The sequence below is a fragment of the Hermetia illucens genome, chromosome 6, assembly GCF_905115235.1.
Source record: "Hermetia illucens chromosome 6, iHerIll2.2.curated.20191125, whole genome shotgun sequence".
In the NCBI taxonomy this organism is placed as follows: Eukaryota; Metazoa; Arthropoda; class Insecta; order Diptera; family Stratiomyidae; genus Hermetia; species Hermetia illucens.
Window position 1 is genome coordinate 10,479,462 of NC_051854.1, and position 22,164 is coordinate 10,501,625.

The window sequence follows — 22,164 nt, forward strand, 5'->3', positions numbered from 1 at the left end:
TCCGCCGGATCCTATTACCCCTAACCAATGACGAGCCCACAAGCAGGCACTCATCATTTGCAAGCACCTAACCTCCGCTCTCCGCTCTAATCCTCTAAACTCAACAAAAAAAATTGTTCATACTCCTGCACTGTATTTATTAAACAATAACAACAACAATAAATAATACTAAAGATACACTTCAACATCTATAAATAAATAAAAAACTTACAACAAGATACCTATCTACATTATCTTTGTACTTGACTCGTACTTTTCTTTGGCCATTTCTATTAATCGTTCAGACTCTTGCGGTCCAGTCGTCATGACCATATCCCGCAGGAGGCCATCAGGCTTCTGAAGAAGGATATGGGCAATATCAAACTCTTCGACCAGCCCGAAATTCATGACAAGAATTCGATCTGAATCCATGATGGTGTGCAATCGATGAGCAATTGTTAGAACGGTGCAGTCAGCGAATCGCTCCCGGATGGTCTTCTGAATGAGGCTGTCAGTGCTGTAAAGGGATAGTGGTAGGAGGTTAGCCAAGGATCCTAGGATTACTTAAAAATTGTAAGTCTTACTGTGGATCCACGTTTGCTGTTGCTTCATCCAAAACTAATATCCTATTGTTCCTTAAAATAGCACGTGCCAGACAAACCAGTTGTCTCTGACCAACACTGAAGTTGCCCCCACCAGTTGCTACCATTCCTTGCAATCCAAGTGGACCAGTGGCAATATCCTTGAGTTCTACTGTTTCAAGAGCTTGCCAAAGAGCCGAGTCAGGGTATTCTTCAAAAGGATCCAAATTTCTAGAAAGTCCCAAAAATATTGGTTTGAAGGACATTTCAAGAGTCGCTGAAAAAAACCTAAACTCACCTGCGAATAGTCCCGGAGAACAGAACTGGATCTTGTGGAATAATTGAAACATGGGATCGTAAATTATCTAAGGCAACTGCTGCAGTGTTTACCCCATCAATGAGAATGTCTCCCTCTACCTTGGCCAATCGGAATATAGCACCAATTAATGATGATTTACCAGCTCCTGTACGTCCAACAATACCGATCTGATAATAAAGAAACGTAAAGAAATAACCCTCAGGAGTTTTTCTTACAAGTCATCCATACCTTCTCCTTTGGATGGATAGTAAAACTGAGTCCTTTAAGAACTGTTTCAGCTCCTTCATAATATCTATAAACAAGTTGCCGAAATTCGATTTTACCGTCTGCAGGCCAATCCTTTTCAACTGGAGCTAATTGCGCTGGTTGTTTTTCTTGTTCCAAGTCACGATACTCAAGGACACGTTCTACTGCCATGAACTGGTTGGAGACTTCTGCACTTTGACGAATACCCCATTGGAGGAGGCCAGTGATGGACATTGTTTGGGTAATAGCTAGACCGACTTGACCACCCATGGAGCCTAAAGTTCCAAAACAGATCGAGTGTTAGCGGTTGGACAATTGCACTTTTATTAAAAATTCAAGTATCTCTTAAGATAGCAACACCGGCAGTACAATGAAAGTAACACATTCCAAATATTTTATCAATTAAGAGTAGGCCAGTAGAGAGGCAGTCATCGATACCATCCCATCTTAAGTTAAAGGTTCCAGTTTATTCGTAAATAAACTCAATAGTCTCCCAATAAACTAAATAAGCCTAGCTTCCCACCATGCACGAATTACGATTGGAGATTTCAACCACGGCCAGCACGAAACTACTATAGGGGCCTAACGACAACGACAGTCTGCATCGGAAAGGCGATTACAAAAAAAATCCCTTTTCCCGTCAAACCAAAGCAAACCTGCTGCCAGGTCCTAATAAAGCTCCGTGCAACCCAGTATTGATAATAACGTATCCGCAACGTGGAGTAGACCTTCCTCAGAATTCATTTCGCAAAAATGGTATGGAACCAAAATAAAAAGCAAAATAGGGAAGATCGGCAGGACCAGCTTCAGCAAGGGAACATTTTCTAAAAATTAGGGTGAAGGCAACCTGAAGCGAAATGATAATGAAGTTACCTCCCCCATATAAAAAGAAAGCTTTGCAAAAATCGATCCTCTTTAAACAAAGCACACACGATGCCTGCAGGGACTGTGGCCTGTCAAGTGAGAGCGTTGCGCATACTGCAGGCTCGGGGTGGTGTGCGCTCTTCAGCGCGGAAGTAGAAAAAGCTAGGACGTGATTAGCATGACCCGCATCCTACAGATCAACATGCACCGGCTTGCAACCACTCTGACTCACTGACTTGATAGGAGAGATAACAGCTGATCTAGTGCTCATCCGTGAACAGTACCGAAACAATGACCTAGCTCAGTGACACCTTGTCTTATCAGGTACCGCTGTCGTCTGAATTCGAGGCGTCACTGGCCTTAAGTTGATAAAAGCTGGTCTGGTGCTCATCAGTGATCAGTATCGGAACAAGACTCATCTCCATTGCATTGTCTTATCAAGTACCGCTGCTATCTGAGTTACTGCTGCTGCTACGGAAATCACCTAAATCCGAAAGGAGTGACATAAGCTCCGGCGTTTAACAGAAAGTTTGAGTGACCGGGAGAGAAATCAGCTGAAAGGGGCTTCTCCCTACTCTATGAGACGCTAAAGGACCAGAGAAGAATGGAACTCTCGTCGGGGGATGCATAGGGTTCCATCCTAAGACCAAATCTCCAGAACGCTTCTTACGATAGTCGCATGGACTTGACGTATCAGAAGGCTCGCACCTGATCAGTTATACAGATGATGTTGGGCACTTTTTAGCGGACGCAGATTTTCCGCCTAAGCGCTGGAAAAAATGGAAGTAGTCATCCTAATCAAAGAGACAATCCCGACCCTGCATTCCAGACCGGCAAGCCGATAATCGCGTCAAAGACCAAAGGTTATACACCTTGGATTGACATTCGAATAAAACTTTTTCGAACAAATTAAAAGAAGCAGCGGTCAAGGTCGGCTAATGGCAAACATTGAGGATCCAATATCTAGCAGGCGACATCTTCTATTGAATGCAATGCAGTATGTTCTGCTCTACAGTGCAGAGGTATAAAAATAGTGATTGCCTGAATGATTCTCGTTGTCCTTGTTGCTAAGAAGTCAAAAAGCCATATACAAGCGCAAGGCAGAAGACTTAAGGAAGGTGGTTGCTCGTAGAGAATGGCTCACACACGTAATGGACGACACACGTCACATTTTTTTTTGGATGGGATTCGCAATACACATATGAACTCTGGTCGACGTGAACTATACATCCTCTCGACTCGCAATAAGAGCGGTATAACATAACGGTTCCAAACCTGTAGAAGGTTCAGAAACCAATTTGACCCTTACTGAGTGGTGTTGGGAATTTTCTGGACACCAAGTTCTTTGAGAGCCACAACGCCCTTCGGTCCTTTCACTTCACTACGCTTGTTCGACAAGAACAGCTTAATTAATGTCGCACCCTAGTCAACTGTTCACAAAATTTATTACGGTAACCTAATGAAGTGGTATCAACACACCAGACCCATTCATCGGCTTGCATAGCACCCACGTTAAGATCCTCCCTTTGAAAAGAAGACCCTACCGGACCTAGATCGAACCGCCTTCGAATAAATAGTCTCCAGGCAAACGCCCTCTGGGCATACAATAATGCGGAACGTTGCACCAGGGCTATTAGGAAAACAACTTGTGAGGTCTCCGTAATCAGGACTAAATTAAAGAGGTAAGACTTTCGGTCGGCAATGGCTAAGATTTTATTTACAGCCATTGTGGGTAAGGTTTGCGTGACAAGATCAACTCATTGAGCTATGATATGCTGCGGTAAGAGCTGTGTGGTTACGAGGCGTCAACCTTTGGTTCAAATCGGCTGATGTATATCGTATTATGCTATAACTATACGAGTAGTTCAAATAGTGCTTCCGATGTCCTTTTATGTTCAAACGCATTTCAATACGTTTCCGAGAATTTCCTGGGGCAGTACACCGGAATGAAAAGCTACTAGAAGGGAGTTTAATTGACAATCAACGATTCTGAATTTGGCATAAAGAGGGTTGAAAAATAAAAGGGATGAAAACTTGTTTGTGAATTTAGGATCGCCATGTTCTAGATGTCGGCATTCAGTGCAAGTGAGGGGTGGTTGTAGAGCCCACAGTACCTTCTTTTTAAGCACGCAAATTGGCAATATCGTCATGACAAACGAACTGAGGTCAAAAATGGGGGCTCCGGAAAAGGCATTCGAAACCACCTTCAAACTCTCCTGCAATGTTAAATACATCAGAAGAGCATTGCCATATTTATGGAATGAAGATCTGTCCAGACTCAGCAAGCTGGCCAGGGAGGTCTCCAACATCCGCTACAGACGCAAACACTGGCAGCCATACAGAGAATGCCTAAAGAGGTATAAGTCGGTCATCAAGACTGCCAAGAAGCAGTCCTTCTTCCTATCTGAATATTGAAAGCACCAGCGAATCTGCGAAACCATTCTGGTCAGGAACATAGAAACCCATTATTTCTTAAAAAGTCAGAAAGCTCCTGGCCGGAACCTTCTATTAAGTCCTTGAAGCTGCTGCTTCAGAAGCACTTCCCGCGCAGCAACAAGGACTGTGCAGAAGAGCCTTGCTTGGAAGGTATTCGGTCCAAGTCATGTAAGATTATCAAATCTATAATTACCCAAAATAAAATCGGCTGGCCTATAAACAGCTTTTCCCCTTATACATTCGCCGGCTCAGATATGATAATACCATCATGCTACAGCAATAGCAAGAAAGGATTGTGCCATGGCTTGTCGAGATTTGACCGAGCTCTATTTCTTTCGGATACCTACCACACTCTTGGAAATACACCCGTGGTTTCGTACCGAAAGAGGACAAGCGCGGCCATGGGTCCGCTTTCAACCAATCAACCTCACCTCTTTCGTGTTGAACACCCTAGAATGCGTCCTAGAAATCCTCTTATGGAAACAACGTCCTTTTCCAGTCTCAGCATGACTAATTAATAGAAAGTGCTCTTCACGAGGTAACTCGAACGGTTGAGTGCTGGCTACAGTACAAGCTATATACTCCAGCTGCCTCACCAGGATAGAGTTATAAGGTTATCTCACGTATTGGATAATATCCATACTAACAACTAGGATAATCCAGTCTGATGTGTGAGGCTGAACAGAGGTATGCCATCTCTCCGGTGCTCTGGTTGATAGTGATGGACGAAATTCAACACATATTGGACAGGAGCGTAGTGCAGGTGGTGTACAAACCGACAACTTTATAATATAAGTGTCAAAGATGTTTCCCTCCGTTATTAGTGAGCGTGGCGCTGCAAGATGCCGACTCGAAATGAGTCCAACCAAAACCGCGCTAATGATTTTTACCACCAAGCCAAGGGTCTGAATTTCAGCGACCATAAGAACAAAACTGGTTCTTTCCTCCGAGTTAAATTGGAAGCTGAACACAGAACCGAGGGTTAAGATGACCGGTACAGCCTTCTTTGCTGGCAAGAGGGCCATTGTAAGGAAATGGGGCCGGGGATGGTTTTCTAGATGTGCACAGCTGAGTTTGGTCTCATTATATTGTGTGACGGCAGGCGTTGAGCATAAAGTACAATGGAACGAAATACAAAGGACCACGTGTAAAGGTGCTACCGGGGCGCTGTAGTCCTGCCTGACGAATGCTCTGCATGCACTCATACAACCCATCCTCCCCCTGGATCTACGCATTAACTACGCTCTACCGTGCAGTTCTATTAGAATACGTTAGTCCCAATGTCTGACAGCGAAGTCCTACGCCCACAGTAAAATCTTAGACGAAATACCTCAGAAGTGCAGGTCATTTCCAACGGACAACGCAACCTACCAGGGCAAAATGGTGGACTGGCGAGGTGTTGCAAGGTCATGACACAGATGATGGTCTGCGGAGTCGCTGCGGGAGTTTTTTCAGATACAAATAGTGTAACTAAGTCGTAAAATCCAACAGGATTTGCAAGTGTATTCCAAGCGGGATGCCAATATTAGAAGTGTGCGATGACTGGGGCATGATCCGAGCCCCAAGTATAGCAAAGCCATTCTGGCCGATAGCCAAGCAGCTATCAAAGCTTTGTACTCAGTGATGACTTCCTCCAGGCTGGCGGGGCAGTGCAAGATGCGTTCTTGTCTCGACGGCATTTCACCAAGCCAAGACAAGTCACTATTCTCTGAGTTTCCGGTCATGGAAACATAAGCATCGGCTAACGGGCTGGCTAAGCGACGCTCTGGTCTTGGCAGTCACTTGGTGGGCATAGTCTATGTGCCGGTTGAGACTGTCAGGAGCGGTATTTACTTACACTACTAAGTAGCCACTGACTTCAGATGGCAAAGGGTCACCACCTCCATCAAATCAAGAAGGATTTGGCTTGCCTATTACAAGACTCGATTGCAAGAGCTCTTTCTTGTGCCAGAGCCGTGCAAATGCGTACAAGATTAAGGGAGTTTGCAAGGAGCATTGGCCCATAGAGGAGCATAGCGCCAGACTCAGCATACCCCGCCTCGCATTGCCGAAGCTGCGAAGAAAAGGGAAAATCCTCAGCCGCTTCCTTTGCGATTACCCAGCTGTAGCTAGAGTCGGATTTTTTTGAGGACATCAATAATACATGCTAGGAGAGACGCTTTTCTTCATGAATGCTGCAAGATGACTCTGAAGATCTCAGTCATGCTTTTAGGAGTTTGTGGCATCAAAACGGTAATTAGACTCCTCGAAAGGGCCACTGATACCTACCATACCTACATTCTTAGGCATAAACGAAATTCTGAATTTCACAAATAAATTTATCATTCACCGGATGGTTAGTTTTTAAATGATCAAGTATTGCTGGTAAGAAAATGCAAGGCTTAAATTCCAGGTGGAGATTTACTGTAGATTATGCTCTTACTTAGTGGGGTTGGATGACCTCAAAATTACCCTAATCACAAGCCTATATGATGATGACACTACAACAAACCAATTAATCATAAATCACAAAGGTCCTTTGTCCTTGCAAATGAGGCGAATCGTGAAATACAAGTTTGTCTACTTCTGCCGAGATGCCGTCCTCCCCGTCCTCCTATTTTCCATAACGAGGATGGAAAGTGGACAACCACATGTGCAATTCATCTGGTCGCCATAAAATGAATGCAATTCCGGTATAGTCCCGATTTTTTGGGGGACTAGCTTATAACCAATTCTCTACAGATCACCATCTGCCTCGACATCATCGACTAACTCCTGCCAACAGTAACCTTTATTTATTGGGCAGCAAAGGAGTGGAGACAGGATGCTGTCTGAATAGAAACGCTACGATACGATACAATAGACTCGATAAATACTAACACTAACCAACCTTAGTGCCATAAAGTGACTAACAAATAAGGATCAAAAATAAATACTCACCATCGTCCACAATCAAAAAGTAAAATGTTACGCACGCAAGGAAAATCAGACAAACAATATCCAAGGATAATCCAAAAGCTGTCGACGTACTAATATACATGTAATACGAGGCTGTGTGGACATCCTGATGAGCGTCAAATTCCTTAATCAAGTCAGCTTGGGCCCCATAAGCTCGAATGGTCGATAACCCGTGCAAAGATGCAGCCAAATGGGTGAACACTGGTGACCTTGCTACATTCCAAAAAGTAAAACATTCAAAAATTAATATCACCCCAAATATAGGGGAGGAAAGACCACTCACTTATTCCATCCAATCTTTTGAGATTCTTTGAAGTTCTCAGGTAAACCTTCTGAATAAACCAGAAAATAATGACCAAGACGAAAACAAGGGCCAAAAATATAGGCTGAACCGTGGTTGTCACAATAATTGCACCAACCATGTTCAGAATGATTTGAGTTGCATCCAAAATTGACTTCGGTAGAAGTTCATCAACAGCTCCCATGTCCTTGGAGAAACGATTCAGGATACGACCAGATGGATTGGTATCGAAGAACCTCATTGGAACCTGTCGAGAGAAATTTTTAGTGGTATATTCTGAGTTTGAGGCAACCTCACCAACTTACCCTTATCAAACTGCTGAACATGCCATCATGCATATTCTGGGAAGCTCTAACCGCCATCGTGAAGAACCCAATTGAGCGCAGGATGCCAATGATGAATATCAATGCGACAACTATGCCATGTATCGCAATCAGGAAGTCGGTGCTTGGCAAATATGCCACTGTTTCTTCCTCCGCTGCGAATAAACTCATATTCAGGGTATTGTGGAAATCATTCACGATTGTGTTTGGATTCTCAGCGAAGCGGAAGTCATTCATGAACGGACTAGTTATCTCAATTGATACATTGTTGTTATTGTAGTACGTCCGCAATTCTTCCTGTTCCGTGAAATATGAAACCCACCAATCGGTAAAGCTAGCTGCCGCTTGAGTTAAGAGATATAGCGACACAACGATAAAAGGCAACACAACTGATCCGCCGGCTTTGACATAGTTCCAGGTAACTGATCCTTTAACCGTCCCCTTGGATGTCCCCTCCATTTGATGAGCCTGCTCCTTTAATTTTTCTTTATCCTTCCCATCATCAGCCTTCTCCCTACCAGACAATGAAGTTCGTGAAGCTGACACCGATTTGGTTGAAGATCTTCTACTTCTAGTATCAACTGATTGGTCATCTGCGTCCTGTTCTTCATCCTCTTCTTCGTCGCTTAGATCTTGCTCTAACAATTGAGCAAAGTCACTGTCGCTCTTTGAAAGATCGCCTGGAGTTCCTTGCATTTCAATTTTGCCCTGAAATGTCAGAAAGGAAGAAATTTGGTCAGTAAGTATTCAGGAGGCATAAGGATCTTTCTGTTTTGGGGACTACGGTAATACTCACATCATTCAGTACAACTATCCAATCTGCCTCTTTCAGGAAATGAATTTGATGAGTAACCAGGATTCGTGTTACATGCCGTCTGGCCAGGCGACCAGTTGGGCCAATGACCTCTTCAAAAAGATGTCGACCAACGTGAGCGTCAACAGCGCTAAGAGGATCGTCTAAAAGGTAAATGTCTGCTTGTCTGTAAACTGCACGTGCCAAACTGGAAGGAAGTGAGATATGTGGTCATTTAAGAGCTCATAGGTAATTTCCTGTTTGCCCTCAGGGTAAGGAGCAAGTAAGTGGCTTAACTTACGCTTAAAACTAAGGAATGAGACAGAGCCAAAGGCTTTGTAGGAACGGCATATTCTGGTGATCGCGGAGTAAAAGTAGGTGTAGACTCCGCGAAGGGGACTTGTTCGCACTTCATATACTACGAGAAGTGCTGCGGAAAATAATATCAGAGTATGCAAAACAGTTCATCCGGGAATTACAGAGTTTGCAAAAGGTGTTGTTGCAGGGAAGGGAGGTTGAGCGTGCGAAGCCCTGAAGGGTAGTCCACATGAAGAAAGTTCTTTTTGATAAAGAAGGTCCGGATGAATTTGCGTTATAGAGCTTCAAGAGCGCGACAGTCACGGTTGCAGAAGGAGGACTAGAGTACACAGTAATATTCAAAGACGTTTTTAAAAAGGAAGTCGAAAAGTGTTAAGGAGGGCTGAATCGAGGTAAAGTTGGAACAGGAATGTAGGATAAAACCAATCATTTTAGAACCGCGATTAATGATGTCAAAGAAGTGGGAACTGAAACGAAATTTGTCATCGAAAATAACACCCAGGTCTTAAAAAGGAGTCACTTGTAAAAGGTGTTGTGCATCAAGGAACTAGCAAAAGGATATTGAGGACGGTTTGAGCGAAAGCTGACAATTGTTAACTGAACACGAACGGACGAGAGCATCAAGATTAGACTGGATTAGAGCCCAGCCCAGTGGAGGTCTAACAGATGCAAATAAGTTAAAGTCATCAGTAGAAAGCAAACACGCACAGGCAAGGATGGAAAACGAGAATATCGGGGACAAAGTATAGAGCCTTGGGGAACACCAGGGGGAACAGTAAGGGAACATGATGAATAACCATGAAAAAACTCTACAGAAAGTATGATAGGTAGAAGGAAAGCCAAGGGATGGTTAAGGGCAGGTTGAATAGAGAGAGTAAAGAGACTAATCAAATAACTCCGTTCAACGCTTTACTTCGGAGGTTGGTTATTCTCATGACCATGAAAGCACTCAGTGTAAGATCAATCTGGAATTTTCCAACTCCTGTGATACGAAAAATCGCCGACTAGATTTTAAAGCCGAAAATATTTCAGATAAGTTTCATTCAGCAGTAGCTCTAACTTCTTTTTTTAATTCCTATTATCATAGGATATTCTCGGCCGACGTGGATCACCCATCGTCAAAATATTGCGAAAAGAGTGTCCTAAATGGTGCAGTGATATTGTCACTACCGTCGATGCCTAGATAGCTAAGGTAGGATAGGTAGCTAGACGTAGCCGCTCCGGAAAACCTCATTAGCACTGCGGTACGCCGTTTTGATGCGATAAATAGCTCAAACTACTACTAGAACCAACCGGTACCGTTCAGGAAAGAAAAATCACTTTATTCAGTTCAAAGAATTACTAGTGCCCGCAGTTTGCTAGTAGCTAGTACTGGGCAATCGCGTAGGAAATGCCTGAGGATCTCATCCCTCCCGTGGTACTTCGTCTCTGTTACTGTGGCTGTTGGGCTTCGCTGCCCAGTATCTAGATTTGTCTCTACATTAAAAGAGAAAAAGAAAAAGAGAGCCCAGTAGCACCTACACATACAGTTTTTTGGACCACATTTGATTGATCCCATAATGGGATCCAAAGAACCGTATTTCCTACCTGGCGCCATCCACCACACAAAGAAATGTATACCACGGTTCACATAGATCAAAAGAACCCTGCTTGGAGTGTCTCTACTCACAGCTCTGCTCAAGTGGCTACGTCCCAAATTAGACTGAAATATCCTGATTCCTACTACTACTATCCACTGCTTAGGACAACTCTTCAATCCTGTCCTGGTTAAAGCCTCTTTGACGACTTTAGTGCTCGCGGCAGGAAAGGTATCTTCCTTGTAGTTCAACGACCGGTCAACAGTGCTAATTACCCTTATGCATAGCTGTCCCTATGGATTTGCCTTTGAGATAGGCATACTGAGATTTGAAAAGAAGTTCATGTCGCGCTCTAGAGTCTTCAATACAAAACAGTGAGGCTGATTGACCGCAAATCATTACCAGACTCAGAGCTTTTAACTATGCCTGCCCATTTTCGCTACGAAAATCGGACGTGCGTCTCCAAGTATGGTATGCAGCTCAAAAAAATAAAGGACTGGCATTATGTTAACTGTATCCGGAGATTTATATGCGGAAAAACGGTTGATAGCTCCGCTGATTTTATCTTTGATGATTACGGATCGCATAACCCCCTTGTTTGGCTCTGGCTCCCAGTGCTCCCGCTGGCGAGGAATTGCATCTGGATTAGCATGTTCAGAGTCCCAAAAGAAGATTCCATCCAAGGGTCTGTGTTGTTTTAAGGCAGGATGGGCTCCCCCGTTTTTTGGCCCGAATCTTACCGACTCTCGCAGAATCACTGATATTTCTGATGTCCTGGCAATATTTTAGCACAGAACAGCTTCCTAGCAGCCCTGATGAACGGCGTTTCCAGGCAGTTCTTCTATAGTTATCAGTATTTATGCCTATAGCTGATTTTGAAGGTTTCCCTATTCAGATTTCTGGAATTGAACACACGTTTCATCACGCTTTCCGTTTGGATAAACCTGCTCCTAGCTCAGCTATGTACATTCTTGGCAGGGCCGAAGACAGTTCCCAGCAACTCACGGGTGGAGATCATCCAATTACGCAATCTTAGCCTGAAGCATAATCGGGCCAGATCGCTACGCTAGCTAAGAGTAAGTCCATAGGAAACGACCTGAAACAGCTACTGGCAAACACCGTAGACACTGATTTGAAAACTTCTTGAATTCACCTGAGACAAGCTTTAGACAAGGTAAAATAGGCAATCCAATCTCATCGAGCTGGCCCGACTTTTTAAAGATCCAAGCGCTAAAGAAGAAGAAATTCGGGATCGATATACACATTACAGTAGTAAAAGTACTTCCGATAGTCGAACTCAGCACTTGTCGTCTTAGGGGAACGTCCAAGGGCTTGGAACTACCTGCTGTCAATTTCACCTTATCCTTGTTAAAGGATTTCCAACGCTAGCTCTTAAGAAGGCACCTCCGTCTGACCCATGTAATTCCCGAGTCCCACGCTGCTCTTGGTCTACATTAAACAGCGTGTCCAAAAAGCTACATAAAACTCTGTTTGGCAAAACGCGATGCATGATAGCGATATTAGTATCAGTACAAAGTTACTTTTGGAAACCCGAAACAACGCCGTATTTCCCAGGATGAAATAATAGCAGAAAGGCCCACCTAACTCCTTTATAAAACGGTAGGAAGGCCTCAAAATATCATCAGCCACAATTAGAGTGGTTCATCGTAATGGAATTGCCCAGCAATTCAGAAGCGTCAAGCCAAAAAATGGACCACAAGAAGAGGTCCAAAAGAGTCCGCTATAATTGAATTTCATTTGACCCAGCATTTCCGCCCATCATGCGCCAGAAGACAACAAAGCTGAGAGGCGAACATGATTCTGAATACCTAGAGGAAAAAAGACCAAACATTTTTTGAGCCTTCTTCGGTCAACTTTTTACTTCAGGGAACTCAAGAAATATGAACTTACAAACAAAACAAAAATGTCACTTACTTGATACGAGCTTTCTGACCACCAGAAAGTGAGGCTCCTTTCTCTCCAATAATCGTCATATCCCCATCTGAGAACTGTTCGAAATCCTTAAGTAGGGCACACGCTTTCACCACTGAATCATAACGAACTCTGTCCATCTCTAGGCCGAATAAGATATTTTGACGAACTGTAGCAGAAAACACCCAAGGTTCCTGGCATGCATACGAAATCTTTCCCGGACAATTTACTGACCCAGTCTTGAGTGGTAGTTCTTCCAATATCACTTGAAGAAGAGATGATTTTCCCGATCCAACTGCTCCGATGATGCCAATTAACTTTCCTTTCTTAAAGTCAATGCTGACGTCGTCCAATGTGAGTCTGTCTTTAAAATCAGTTTCCTGTTTAGGGGTAGATCCTCTTTTCTTCGCCAGTTTCTTCAATTTCTTTGATTGCTTGGTCTTCTTTTTGGTGTCATATTGTTTAGTTGCATTTGGATTAGGAGCTGACCACTTGGCGGAGGCATGTCTCAATTGCAATGCAATTCCCTTGTCTAATGTTTCAACTCCATTGGCTTTAGGTTTATCACCCGCATCACCATTCATACCAAACTGATTTAGGAAGTCCTTTTTATTTACTTCTTTCTCTTCGTAATCTAAGAAGGCCTGAAGACGCCTAAAGGAAACAAAGGCTTCAGCCATTTCAGCTACTCCACGAACAAACATTTGAGCCATAATTGCCGATAGGATATTGTAGTATGAGGTTACAACGAAGACTTTGTTGGCGGAGATATCACCACCATCCAGGGCTAGGGTCATGATAGTGATAAAAATGGCAGCTCGGGTGGTGAACAAGTTAAAAGTCATGTAGAGAGCTCGAACGTGAGTATTTTTACGGACTATTTTCAATTCCATTTTACGAGCGAACGAAATAATTTTGGCAAATGGTTTCTCCCAAGCGTACATTTTAATGACCTGAAAAGGATCATGTAAAATTGTTAAAAATGAATTTCTCCGCCCTGGAATGTAAGACAGGCAGCTCACCTGAATTCCGGATATAATTTCATCCATAAAGCGGACCCTCTCATCAGTTCGCACAGCAGTTTGGAAACGGAACCTTGATGACAGTCTGGCGGTATACGCTGCAAAATGACTGAATTAGACCCTTCTCAAAGAAGCAAAAATGTAGGTTGACTTACATTGTAAAAACGCAACAAAGGCAATCACAACCATTCCAATCAGTCCCGAATATCCAATCTCTAAGTACAGCATTACAGCTATGACAATAGTCAATAACGGAGCCGACCACATAGAATTGACAAAAATGGACACAATATCGAAACGGCTGACATCGTTGGACAGCAGGTTTACCACTTTTCCTGGAGCTGTATCGCCCAGCGCCGTTCGGGACAATCTCAGAGCCTTTCGATAGATAAGACTGCAAACCGCCACTCGTATCCTCATCCCTGTGTGGAATGCAGTCATCGTGTAGTGATTGGAAGTCAAGGAGCCTATAGCAGTGAGACAAACCAAGGCTGCTCCCCAGTAGAACTTAGGATCTGAGTCTTCTATGTCAGAATCCAATCTGTCAAAGGGAGAAAGGAATTATTGGCTGTCTGAGATTTTAAATAGAAGCCATTACTTGAAGAATGCCAGTAGTTCACCTAAAACCAAAGGTTGAAATAAACGAACTCCGAAATCCGATATCAGGGCATATATCGCCATAATAGCTAAATCTTTCCAAAACGTCTGGAAGACTGCTTTCAGCAGGGATGGCTTTTTGCTACTTTTCTGTCCATACCAGTTTCTGTAAATAGAAAAAAAAAACAATTTTATTCTTTTTAATAAATAGAATAAGTTATGTCTTGGTTTCACTGGATCATGAGGACGAACGGCAAGGGGTTTGGCAGCCTGAAGTTGTCTCAAAGGTCCAATATAAAGAGACTTTAGCAAAATTAGCTTAATTATCAGATCATCCTCTTAAAAGAGGTTACTTTGAAACGCAAGTCCTGAACCAAGCATCGTTGGAAGCATCCTGGATGGCCACAAAAGAGAATGGTGGGACTGTGGATCTGCTATTATTTTTGGGACAGCCGGTCAATCCAGATATGCTTCAAGTTAAGGTTGCATCAGTAGATTAGTCCCCGTAGCAGCCACTGAAAACTGATTTGAAGCAGGTCAGTAATGCGCTGGGTTGGAACAAGAGTAGGTTCACCTAGCTGGCGATATTCCACTTAACTGTCATGTTCCAGTAGCAAATGGAAATGGCGAATGGATGAACTGGATTAATATCTCAAGGGCTATTGAATTCGTAAGAGCCGACTTTTAGGCTACCCACGGTCTCCTAGTAGATCTACAACGTCGATGACTGATCGATAGTAGAACCAGCCCCACTACGATAGGAAGAGTGATGAAAAGCCTCAACGGTCCCTGAAGCTAGCCGTTTGAAGTATCTCCTCACCCAGTTTCCTGAATTGACAAACTACATACCGGCTTGTGACCCCTTAGGCTAAAAGACTTCGCCGCACCAGAATATCAAACGGCAAAACAAGAATTGCAGTGGATCATGAACCAGGAAATCTGCCGACTATCCAACAGCCCTTGGTAGAGTCCTCTGCTCATCGTAGAAAAAGCGAACGACACTATTCGCCTCTGAGGTGGCTACAGACGGCTCAACGCACACCCTGTACATGACGAGTATGGTGTGCCCACAGTGAACTTCGAAGCAGGACTACACGGCAAACATATTTTCTGTAAGCTCTCATTGTCTAAAAAGACGATTTAAACCACGAGCCGCACCTCAGGATAGTCTTCTCGAGACTCTCAAAGCACGGAAACAATCTCAAACCTGCGAAATGCGATCTTGGCCAGCCAGAAATCGACTTCCTAGGCTACAAGCGTGTTACCACTATCTAGCAAGGTACATGCAACCCAAGACTACACACGCCCGGAGACGGTAATGCAGCTACGAAGATTCCTAGGGAACTCTGCAAAACAAATTTTTAGAAGGCTACACAACTAGGTCATCCAGACCCAGAAGCAGAAATATGATTATCGTGTGATGGCTCAGCTCACGATATGGGAACTGTACTTTACCAACGAGTCAACGTAACTTGACAACTACTTGGGTTCTACTCAAAAGTATTCAACGAGGTTCAGGGCAAGTATCCTACGAATAATAAAGAACTTCTGGGTATACGTCACATACAGCAATTCTTTGAAGGCAAGCAATTAAGCATCCGCACAGACCACAAACCTTTGGTGTTCGCTTTCAACCAGAAGAAAACTACCGAACCAAGGAGAGCCAGGCAACTCATCTAATTAGCCAGTTCACCACTGATATAAGACACCTGAACGGAACCGACAACAGAGTAGCCGATGCACTCTTCAGGGTAGAAGAAATTAGTCTAAGTAGACATGCAACTAGACTAGCCAGCGCACAGAGAGACGACTTCTCCCTACAGGACTTACAAGCTAAACCGAATCTCCGATGGACATCCTCGAAACGGAAACCTCTATTCTGTGTGAAGTATCCTCAAAAAAACCCCACCTGCCAACCAACTTCAGAAGAAACATATTTGATAGTCTTCACGGACTCAGCCACTCCGGAATTCGAGCTACTCGAAAGCTTGTCCTCAACGCTACGCTACGCTACTACGCTCAGGGTATTCTACGACCACTGGATAGCTAGATTCGGTGCACCTCACTGCATCACTACGAACAGTCTAGTGCAGCTCCTAGGCAGCGACCGTATCCGAACCATGCCCTACCATCCAGGGTCCGCACCCTGCGAATAGATAAACCGCGGCTCAAAATTTAGCCACTGTAAATGAATGAATTAATGTGGATAAACTTAAATTTACATAAAAGTTGCTTTAACTTCTTTAGCAGCAATCTTGGGAAAGAGAATCTGGGAGTAGATGGACTGCGCATCTCATCGAAGATGTGCAGCCTATTAACTAACTCAGCTACTCAGCGGACTTGGGTATTTTCAATCCTACCTGTACATTGCCAGAATTTGGTGGCTGACATCTGTCACACCTTTTCCTTCTGCAGAAGGTAGGAGTGCCATCGCCATCAACATTCGACGGAAATGTGTTTAAAGTCCTCGAGCACCATTATTGAGACTAGGCTGCAGAGCAGAGCACTCAAGGAATTCTTAAGAGCGAAAAGAGGAAGATGTGTAAGAAAGATGCAAGGGTAGCTGAAGATCCCTGAACCACGAGTGTAGGAGCAAAATCCTATACTGAATTGGCCTAGCCTGTATCTAAGAGTTCTGGGTTAGAATCCTAGACACCCCAGGGAAGCTTTTTACCCGGTAGTCTAGCTGAGGTATACAGTAGCTTTAGATGACCATATGCCAGTGTGATTGTCAGACTACCATCTTGAATGGAGGGAGACGACGACAAATAGGCCCTATCCTGAAAATTCCTCAAACAGGGGGATTCGCACGAGCCTACCAACCGAATCAACACACGAGCTAAATTGGAAAGCGAAAACAAACGAATACTCAAACGCTTGCATGGAGCAGCGCAGTGCGGACCCGAGTGTAACCTTCGAAAATGAAGATCCACCACGGACCGCATTTTCAATCGATGGCAGTGGTGGGATATATATTGAATTATAAATTGAACTGAATGCCAAGTAATTTTCTTTGATTCGAAAACTCCCTTTTCTCCTTTCACCCTTTCTTTTTTTTCTTCAGCCTTTGTCCCATTCACAAGCGGGGTCGACTTGTCGTGATCGGTTTCGCCTTATCTCTCTTATTCTATCAAATGTGTGATTTGGATACAATCGTGAGGCTGTTGAATCCCCCTCCTCCTCTTTAACCCCGCAAAACGCTCTATTACAAGGGGCATCATCGAATAGAATGGTCTGAGGATCCCAATGCTGGAAGCAAACCTCAAAGGCCACACCTCACAATAAATCCGTGGCAGGAGAAGCATCGATCGAGGATACGATCCGACGTGTATCTTTCCTCTAGAACGCGGCACTGTTAATTGAATTTTAAGGCTCCAATGCAAACCCATGTATCGGCTAAAAGAGCATATAAATTTGCATGATCATACGTGAGGGATCAAAGTACTCAGAGGGCATCCTACATTCCCGAAGCTGGCTAGCATAGAGTCATACTTCGATGAGGCTTCAATATTTGCAGGCGGATCTTTTTAGGCTTTAGGAATAACTCTCCCCTCGTAGTTTTTCCGGTCACTCAGGATGGTCGCCTGACTATCACATTCACATATGGTCGTTACCGAAGTTATGCAAAAATCAACTAAATTAATTTCAGCCTTCCTATGCAAGGAACATTATCCTTTTTTCTAGAAGAAAGTTACTAAATTTACTGAAAAGAATAAAGCCCATTTCGTATCCTTCTGGCGACTCAATCTATATCAGAACCAATAGTGGATAAGCTACATCTTTACGCCACCGGAATAGCTTCTCCAGTCACCCAATTATAATTTTTAGAAAGGAATTATTTGACCGTGTAACATGCCCTTCCTGACAGAAGTTGCAATCGCTGCACGATCAGTTCTCAAAATATTGCGAAAAACTCCAGGTATTACTAATCATTCCCCATAAATTCATGCTAGACAGCTGGGCACGCAAAGTAAACTTTAACGCCGAACAATCCATAGTACTCACTTACCGATACTTCCACCAATTCCAATCCGCTTATGGGGGTGCTGGCAATTGGCTTCAGATTCTCTTGCAAAGTCAACTGAGTGAGCGTCTGTCTCCACCGGAAATATAGTTGAAAATGACTCATAAGAATTGAGATTTCTTGGCCGGTGAAATTAATGTTCAGCAGATTATTATCTGCACCAGCCTGGTCGCAACATGGTTTGGGTTGGATTCCGCAACCATGTCATTCACCTATGAGAAAGGATGCCAGAATTTTCCGGCCTGAATGAAAACATTGCCCAAAGCTTTTCTTGGTGATTCTGCATCAAACGTAATTTCAGAAGGCACTTGCCAACATGTATCACGTTAAAAGTTGACAGGGGGGATATACTGTCGATATCGTGAGTCAAACCAATACGTTCAGCCCTCGGTTTAGTTGCTAATATGCTTATGTTTTATAGTGATGGGACCCGCACTTCAAACTTTGATCCTTACGTACCACCCCAGACTACATGGGTCGGAAGACCCTCTAGTAGAACCATATCCAATTCCCTTCAAACGAATAAGACTCACAATAGTCCGGAAAAAGTATCTCAAATTCACTCGAACGTTACGTTTATAAGCGGTGCGCGTCACATTAGAGTGAGTTGCAGATACTTTTTCCGGCCACAAAGCTATAAAGATAAACGAATCACGCAATGAGTCAAGCAGCGTCTTATGTTTACTGGCAGAAAAGGTTATGTTTCTGGTGCAACTTTTGTGTGGTCTAATATTTTCTGACCCCACATTGGGCGCTATTTCCAATAAACCTCCTATAATTTTAGGATTGGTCTTATTTCCATCCCAGTACTCCAGGTTCACCTCAAAGTCAATAGGGGATCATCTTAATACGTAACTACAGATCAATATCAATATCCATAAACTTATCTTTAATCTTCTATTCCTTAAATACTCACGCTTCTAATTTATCCCCCAAAACATCAGATTGATCATTGTGCAGGGGTCGAAAAAGATCTGTAACGTCCAACACTTTTTTGTATCCAATTTTGAAAATTTTCGCCGTCCAAATAAGAAAGATCTGCGAAAAGATATTCGCTCCATTCCTGGGGTTGGGTCCGAGTTCGCGCTGTACAGCCTCCATTTAGATGCTCCTTTGTATCTTACCCACCAAAAAAAGACCAAAATTATATGCAATTGAGCCGGGTGGCAACTACACTAAAACCCGGCAATATTAACGATTAGTAACTGATTTAACACTTTTCATGCACTTTTTCTGAGTTGAATGTATCTTTTTATAGTTATGAGTACTTCCCAAATATTAAGAGAATAAAAAGGATGGATAACCACACTAAGTCGATTAATCACAAACGGTTGAGAGCTTCGTCATCAACGGAAATGATACAGTAAATTTTCCCACTTTCCTAAGTTTTTTTAGTTGAACCAAACAAAAAGAGATATTTATTAACCTCGTCGTCCTTTCCGCGTATTATAAGTGACTTTATTCGTCTCCATTAATTGATGAATTCCATTACTCATATCCAAACAACACTTTTCACTGAACCTTTGACTACACCGAATATGTTGCAATTAAATATTCCGAAAGGTACATAGCACCCAGTAATTCAATTTAAGACTAAACAACGAATATTAATCAGGTGTATCTTTTATAGCAAATTTGGTCGGAGAATATATAGACTATCTTTTTCTAGCATCAGTTAAAACTGCGGAAAAACTCCTTTAAATCACTAAGACACAATACTCAATAAAGGACCTACAATTCTGTCTTAATTAATATAATTAAAAAAATCGATCAATCTTAAACCACTAGCATACACTAACTAATGAATGGGCGCACTATGCAGGCCCTCAAATACTTGACAGTGACTCTTCAAAATCTTCAATTAGATTACCTTATCTAAGCATGAGTTTGACTGATATAAGTTTGACAGTGTCCATCCCTTCATGCCTGGTGAATATCTAAAGACTCCTCAGCAATCTTGAATAAGTTTCAAGACCCGCGTTCAAACCCTGGTCAGTTCTCCAAATTATGCAATTTATCATGACATAGTCAAATCAGCAAGCCAGATAACGAGAAAAAAGCGGGGTGCGATTTCCAGTGTTACTTCCAGTTGACTCATCAAGATGTTCAATTAGATTAGCTTACCTACGAATTAGATTAACAGATACAAGTTTGACGATGTCCATCCCTTCATGCCAGTGAATATCTAAAGGGTCTTCTTAAGACCCTGGTCAGCTCTTTAAATTTCCAATTCATCATGACACAGCCAAAAAATATCTTATGTGCGATATGTACATAGTCATGGACCGAGAGATAGTGGGAAAAAAGCGGGAATCGATTTCCAGAAATACTTCTAGTAAACGATTGACAAATACTTGGAAAAGGTGTAGGGAATCGCACGTTAAATGCGCTTACTAATGAGACAAAAGTCGATAAACAGTGTGCGTTTATGATTAAGCTTACGCACTATATAGCTCTATCTATTTAAGGGGAGGCACCATTTCAGATGTCAAAAATTTGTATTACTTCTGAATTTTACCTTTTTAGAGTTTTATATCTAGTTTTCATGTTGTAGGTACAACAAACTTATAGAAACTTTATTGCCGACCGCTCCGATCGGGTCTACTAGGTTCAGGGAAGGTCATATATTCAATGGTTTTAGAAGACATCACTGTTAATGGGTAGGAAGCAAAAGCCACCGTTCATATGATACGTGAAATACAAAATTTTGACCTTCTATTATTTTGTTAATAATAGTGGAATTTTTGTCAAACTTTCCAAAATTGTATCATACATCATGTTATTCCTTACAACCGTAGCAAATTTTGTACTTCTAGAATGAACCTAAGAAGCCATGTGCTGTGAAAAAAAAATGTACACCTCCCTTTCACATGTATGAGGAGCTCCCCTTACACCGACTGCAAAATGATGCCACCCGTTGCACGTAAAGGGATTCGCAGACGACACGTTTTCACCAAATTTCATGATAATTGGTTTAGCCGTTTCCCAGTAAATCAGGTGTGACAGACAGACCGACAACTGCAGACTCCAACTTGCCAAATCTACCATCAAATACGACTCCTGGCGACGGATTGGGAAGGATCCTCATCATCAACGGCACAACAACCGTATTCGATCTAATCGGATCTAAGCCTACTTTAGTAAGGAACTAAAAACACCCCGGTTTTGCGCCGAAGTCCACCTATTCGATATCCCTAAAAGCTGCCTGGTGTCCTGACCTACGCCATTGCTCCACCTCAGGCAGGTTCTGCTTCATATTCGCTTTCTACCATAGATATTGCCCTTATAGCCTTTCCGGGCTGAATCATCCTCATCCATACGGATTAGGTGACCCACCCACTCCAGGAGGGACACCCAGAAAATAAAACCAAAATGGACGAATTTATAAGAAGTAACCTTACGATGCAGAGGCTCGAATCCCAGTACCTGCGCCTTTTGTAAGCAAGCGGACTTCCGTACGTCGATATCGCTCGGCCGCAGTGCCTCGGTGGCGGACGACTTGGTAACCGTGGCATCTAATGCTATAAGTGTTTTAAATTCAAAAAAGGATGTGTTCAAATGAAATATAACTCTGCCAAGAATATCAATTCCAAAGGCAAAGAATGATGGGCCGAAAAGAAATAGCTAGCCAAAAAAGGCGATTTCAACACTCACCGCATCTGTTCAAATGGTACTCCAGGATCAGGAGAAACCCATCGATTTTACGATCTCCTACAATATCCAAGATGGCAAAAGGGAAAGCCCATGGGAGCTCAGGAAATGGAAAAAGTGAAGAAAGAAGTCTCTAAAAGGAGTAATCCGGCCAATATTCACCGTGATGAGCACCCTGACCCGAAAGAGCTATCTTTCATGCAGCTTGGGACTAAAATAGTCCGAATTCATCACGAACAAGCACAACGTACACCAAGCCATTAA

At 43.0% G+C, this 22,164-nt stretch overlaps 1 protein-coding gene across 1 annotated transcript; it reads right to left on the reverse strand.

The window, feature by feature from the left end:
* Positions 1–225: 225 nt before the first annotated feature.
* LOC119658980 (multidrug resistance-associated protein 4-like) lies at positions 226–19,350 on the reverse strand. The gene is made up of 13 exons (XM_038066861.1): positions 19,166–19,350; positions 14,227–14,391; positions 13,784–14,169; positions 13,629–13,726; positions 12,610–13,559; positions 8,783–8,987; positions 7,969–8,694; positions 7,646–7,910; positions 7,345–7,575; positions 1,108–1,400; positions 859–1,046; positions 564–791; positions 226–496 (listed from the first exon to the last, which is right to left on the reverse strand). Exons 1-13 carry the CDS (start codon positions 19,348–19,350, stop codon positions 226–228), a joined length of 4,191 nt encoding a protein of 1,396 aa, XP_037922789.1.
* Between the last annotated feature and the right edge of the window lie 2,814 nt (positions 19,351–22,164).